This window comes from Rhea americana, unplaced genomic scaffold, assembly GCF_003343005.1.
Source record: "Rhea americana isolate MKP2758 unplaced genomic scaffold, rheAme1 scaffold_5, whole genome shotgun sequence".
Lineage (NCBI taxonomy): Eukaryota > Metazoa > Chordata > Aves > Rheiformes > Rheidae > Rhea > Rhea americana.
The window spans coordinates 7,135,080-7,141,181 of record NW_028186645.1 but is presented as its reverse complement, the minus strand read 5'-3'; the positions used below and the strand labels follow the sequence as shown (position 1 = coordinate 7,141,181).

At 35.7% G+C, this 6,102-nt stretch overlaps 1 protein-coding gene across 1 annotated transcript in view; it reads right to left on the bottom strand.

Moving 5' to 3' along the window:
* Positions 1-502: 502 nt before the first annotated feature.
* Positions 503-6,102, bottom strand: part of CATSPERB (catsper channel auxiliary subunit beta) — a 43,939-nt gene continuing 38,339 nt past the window's right edge. Inside the window, exons 15-19 of the mRNA XM_085317637.1 lie at positions 5,637-5,747; positions 5,266-5,404; positions 2,868-2,968; positions 1,786-1,860; positions 503-712 (exon numbers count right to left, since the gene is read on the bottom strand). Of these exons, the coding sequence (XP_085173763.1) occupies positions 503-712; positions 1,786-1,860; positions 2,868-2,968; positions 5,266-5,404; positions 5,637-5,747 (636 nt within the window). The remainder of the gene's footprint in view (positions 713-1,785; positions 1,861-2,867; positions 2,969-5,265; positions 5,405-5,636; positions 5,748-6,102) is intronic.

Sequence of the window (6,102 nt, the reverse complement as noted above, 5' to 3'; positions counted from 1 at the left end):
TCATCACTACTTTATAGAAATTACTTAACAGTTATTAAATATGCASTCACAATTGTCTAAATTAATTATCACAAAGACTTATTTATGCAGTTTTACAGTTTTCATGGATATTGGAAGTTGTCTGAGAAAAAAAATCATGAGAGGATCTATAAGAATAGCAGGATACCTCGGTTCTAGCTGTTTACTTATGTTTAGTACTGACTACAAATAATAAGGTGAGAAAAGAATTCTTTATATTTTCTGAAATCTTTGTAACAAAAGATCTTGTGAACATACATTTTCTGGAGATTTCAAAAACACTTTGGAAATGATAACTGAAATTCTAATGGAGAAATTATATATGTGAAAATATAAATCTCAGAAGATCAGCAATACATCAAATCAGAAGCTACCTTTAAAATAACATGAAACATCTGTAACAGATTCAATAAACATGCAGTGAAAAAAATCTTTTCTTCTTAGATATCTTGCTGCACCTAATTCAAAAACACTGCTTCTCCACCTAGGCAGAAGTAGCAGTTGCAGTATTTGAAGTTTGTGATGGTGAWACTTTGTTGAATCGTCCAAATTTATGTTTCAGTTCATCACATATGTTTATATCATATAGTTGTACAAGAAATGCCACAAAGATAATGCTCCCTATTAACAAAGCTGTTAATGCACTAATAAGATATTGTCCTGGAAAGGCCAGAGGAGCATCATCAACATAAATCTGAAACAGAAAATGTTTAAAATATCTGTTATTGTTTATTCAGTTTTATTACTAAGATTCTATAACAAAGTTATAAAACTTCCATTATTATTTCTAACACAAATAAATTGTTCTCGGCACAGAGGTAGAATAAAATGTTTTTTCCTCTTGGAGCAGTCTTTGAGCTCAGCAGAAATTTTGTCATTGCTTTAATAATGGCTAGCTTGCAAGGTAGGAGGTGGATGGTCACCACAGGAAAGCAATTTCAGTGATGGAATATCAAGAAAGATCTTTTTATGCATCAATTGTGTTATGGCAACATGGGAGCTATATTGTGTAAATAAAAGTTGATCTAGAATTATATACATTTCAACCTTATTCTGCCTAGTATGTGTTTTCCTCRATTACAGGTATTTTGGGCTTAGGGCTATATCTACCTCTATTTTTTTTAATAAAATGTAGAAGTGTGAAGCCCTGAACCCTAGTCTGGAGCTTTGTGTATTATCATTTTCCAACTGAAAAAAAAAAAAGATAATGATAAAAACCTTTTCTAAATCACTTTCTGGCTAGAAAGTACTATATATTCTATGTTCTATTTTATCAGTAAACACCATCTTAATGAATTACATGTGCTGATGAAGAGCCTAGGAATGTGAATCTCTGCAGGGTCACAAAGGTCACAGACCAGCAGTACCTTTTACTAGTAACTTCTTTGCAGGTAGGAAGAGGGCTGGAGACCAACTGGAAGTTAATGTGCAGTGCCCCCGCTGATAACTGGGATGAAGCCAGAGCTGAGGGGGTCCAGACCTCTGTATGACTGGCAGGCTCAGTCTAGATCGAGTCTGAATTTGATCAAAAAAGATTCAGCCTACCATGTTTAGAAAACTATAATGCAATATTTGAGAAAAACTGATTCTGCAAATGGCCAAATATGTGATCAGGACCTTGTTCGACAAAAGAATTCAAGCTGGGCTYGTGCAAGTGAAGCTTTTGATATAATTCATTTGGTTTTCATATGAAATGCTATGATGGTTATTAATAAATGTTAAATTATTAAATATTAAATCATTATAAGTATAATCTATTTATGGTACCTGAAATTCATCCGATAAGTTACACTGGGAAACTCCAGGAACAGTTGATACCTTGAAGTGGAAAAGCTCAGATCCCTATTAAAAGAAATCATCATCATCATTGATGGCTTTTGTTTCCAGAAAAAACATGTTTAAACAAAATGTTGGCTTTGCTGAGTAGAAACATTTTGATACCATTTTCAATTGGTGCCATGAGAACCGCCTAATTTTGAAGATAAAATCAAGCAAAAGTAAAGCTAAGAAGGAACGTAACTATGCTGTTCTTAAAAGCAATCAAGCAAGATTTAAATAGGGTCCACCAGCTAAGTAACAATTTTGTGCAGTAGTGGCTATTTTTTGCATTCTTTGCTCCCAGAAGGTCTGAGAAAGGCTATCAAGAAAACCAAAAGGTAGAACACTATTTTCTCTGCATACTTAGTTGTTTCTTGATTGATATGAAAAGTTTATTTTTGAGTCCGATCAAAAGGAAAGTGCATTTTCCTAGTTCAGGTAGCAGGTCTGCAGGCAGCAGGTTCTCCCTCTAGCCTGGCTCAAAACAAATAAAAGACCAGACTACAATCCCCACAAGGCAGTGCATTAGGTAAAGACAGTTTCTGGACAGGCATTTTAAGAGTTTCAAAATATCTAGCGTTGATCAATGCATTCAGATGAGGTATACTTATCCTTCCAAAATCTAAATGTCAGATATAGTCACACACAGTCACCTTTCTAAGGAGAACATCTAGGTGACAGTTTATGGAATAGACGGGTTAGTTAGAAGAGGCAAGATTTTTAATAAGATGCATAAAACAACTAATTCAAAAGTTCAGCATATGAGAAATTAATCAAAAGTTATCTTCATTCTCTCTGGGACCACTACTTTTAAAGATTACATGAAGCATGTGCACAAAATATAAACTCCAATCTACCCCATCTAGAAATAGGCCCAAATTATAAATGTGTAGCTGGATATATGTTTTACAAAGAAAATATGTTTCAATTCATATCAAAACTGCCTCAAAAGCGTATGGTGTTTCAGTTCTAGAACTGTAGCTTCTACCCATTTCTGTTCATAATATTTATTTTGACAAGATAAAACTTACATGTAAGTTTAAGATCAGAGAATCTGGACTATACACAGTAGTGTGGAGCTTTTTTGTTAAATAGAATCTTATTTTTAATATGCCTGATGTTTCATTGATACCTGTAAAATATAAAAAAAATCATTTCAAGAATATTTCCAATTTTTTCCTTTCCCCAAATGTATTAAATGCATCCAATATAGCTTTTGGCTGTCATAGACAGTGAGGGAAAAATAATTAGTTTAGTCCTTTTTTTCTAAGTGCTTTCTTTTTGCTTTTTTGAGGCACTGAGCACCCTCTCCCATTAGGTGACGGAAGACATTTACTACTGCTAGAAGTGTTTCGGGTTGCTTGGTACCCTGTCTCTAAATACAGTGGTGATCACTTGCTTATCCTTGAATTTCTTGAGTGTTATGGAGGAAAGATTAATAGGGATAATTTTTTATCTGCATAAAATGAGGTTCTATTTCTATGAATGTCTTCTATGCCCACAAGATTAAAAAGCATATGTTTTAATAAAGAAGAAAATGAGGTATCTGTACTGGAGATCTTAGAACTGTAAAGGCGTGTATTTTGTAGCTGATGTAGGGTGAGCTGTATGCCCACTGAAAGCAGTAGAGCTTGCTGCTGATAGTGAAAGATTGTCCAAATACATAAAGTAAATCTTCACAAGATCCAATATGCCAGGCAACTTCCATACYTCAGTCATCATTCACGAGGTCCAACTCAAATCTAGTCTGGCATCATGAGGGCTGGACAGACTAACACCTGCTACAAAACAAGTCCAAATTCCTTGCAGGCAACTCTAGGTCCTGCCCATACTGTTCAAGGCCTTTCAGTAGGCATGGGCATATCTTTAGGTCAGAAGATGGCTCAAGATGCCAAGAAAGCTGTGTGGGGTCATGCTACAGGGAGTCCAGGATTGGAGGATGAGCTGAATAATCAAACTAAACCCTCTCTTATTAGGCAAATATAATGTATAAATAGCAACAGGAGGTGCTAGACACATTCTTCACATTCTTCCAGCAGCACATGGAAAATCTGTGGGCCTGATTTTCTCTGTACTTCCATTTGTTGCAAATTAGACTTTGGGGGTGTCTGATTTTTATTAGCCTCAATAGGTGTTTGAGGCTTACTGATTTCAAGACATTCTCTAGTATTTCAAATATGTCGTACCCCAGCCTTTCAGATTAATGCATGTGTGTGGGGCCAGTACAATTGCCTATTGCAAATAGGCATGTGTTGGGGCCCGCTGTACCTGGAGACACTGCTATCCTAGACAGCCCTGATCACCTAAGGATCTCTGAATGCTTTAGAGGCTTGAGAGAATTCTAGGGCAACTAGAGATAAAGGGAAATAGGACTAATTCCAGTCTGTAAAGCTGTTGCCTTGATCTCTTCCTGCTTTCCGCTGTGCCTCTCACTTCTCATAATCCCAACTCATTGGGATTATAATTTATGCTTTCCTGTTACCTTATATATATCACATGGACCAGCACTAAATCCCTTGTGACCTTCTCACCTAGAAAAGTATGGATCTAATCATGGTCATTGCCCTCCTTCACTCATGCAAGCTCCCCCTTTCCAACTTCACTGTGCTTTTCCTGATTCCTTTCAGCATAGCCAAACGACTTGTGCTTAGGTTATGTCCTCWCCTGCCGTTCTGCTCGTGCACTTATCTGGAATTTCTGCTTTACCATGCCCCTGTTCTAGGACTAATCTCTACACTTGTGAGTCCCTACACRACTTGATTCTCACCTATATTCCCTTCTCTAGAGAGCTGGAGGCAAGGGGCAAGACCATGCCATTCATGCTCTTCATGTTTGCGTAAGTGCTATGTATTTTCTGTCTGTAGACCTCTGTGGCCTTCATGTATGTATATATAAATACACGTATATAAAATATTTATATTTATATTTTTTTCATATGTGTCTATAGCGAATACATGCTAAGCCTTGCTAGTGGTTAGACCTGGGGATATGGAGTGCAGCTACCTTGCCTCTATTGGGCTACTCATTTAGGCAACTTCTAACAGCTTCTAGGCATTCTGTTAAAATATATGCCTCTAAATAAATAATATTTTTTTCCCTTCATTCACTTCAGTACATTAATTATTTTAGAAACATTAAGCATCAGTACAGTGGTATTTCTTTCATGATGTTTTGGTTCCCAGTGTGGATAATATTTTCTAAGACTGCAGTTATTTTATACTGAGATTATAGCACCATCCAGTAAAGACCAGGATTCCTTGAACCTAGCACAAAGCAGATGCATATGGAATCAGGATTCTTGCCCTAAATATCTGAATGATATGTAAGGATCATGATTATATTTCTGGTTTCACTGAAATCACTGAGTTTTGCCATGGACTCTTTGGGGTCAGAATTGTTCAATAATTTCAATTCGAAAATTGTCCTTACCTTTGACTTCCCAGTTTGTCCTTTGGTTTACTTCTGTAATTGTGATAAAATAAGGAAATGACAGATTTTTAATGGAAGTCGAATGCTTAAGGTTGAAATGGATTGGAAGCTTTGTAACTGGATACCTCATTCTTAGAACCTGAAACGTAAGTCATTTGTTGTTACATGGCTATATTCAAAGGAAAATTTGTTCTGGTTCTTTTAGACATTAATTAAGCCTTCAGGCCTTGTAATGGTGATTTGGAATGTCTCCTTTACAGTCCAGCTGTAGCATATTTTTCTATGTGCAATTTTTACTCAAATACTGTTTGGGCATGATCCAGAATTTAGCTTAAAGAAAATAATTTCTGTACTTTTATTTTATTTCTTACCTTATCTGTACAGTCTGAGAAAGCTGCAAGTGAAGACATTTTCTCAGCCAAGGTACAGTTGCATTCAGCTCTAGATGACTTGTTAGCACACTTCTTGTAGAATCCAGAAACCTGTGGAAAGGCCATGAAATCTGGTTTTAGCTCAGTTTCTTACCTGAATTCTAGAAATGAGACTTTATAGAAAAAGACATGAGTAAACAAGTGTAACTATTCATGTATGGTGTAGAAGAGTTCAAAATGTAAATATGATATTTGCTACAACCTAGATACTGGAACAGCTAAAATCTAGCATTTCTGTCCCACAGAAAATTTCAAAATTCTGGAATTGGGTTGCATTTCTAATCAAGAAAAATATTGAAATCTTGGGATTCTTCCAAGAATTTAATATTTCAAAAAAGTTTTTTAACCTTACAAACTTTAACTTTGTCAAGATTTAAATTTTTAATCTGTGCTATATTGTTTCCAC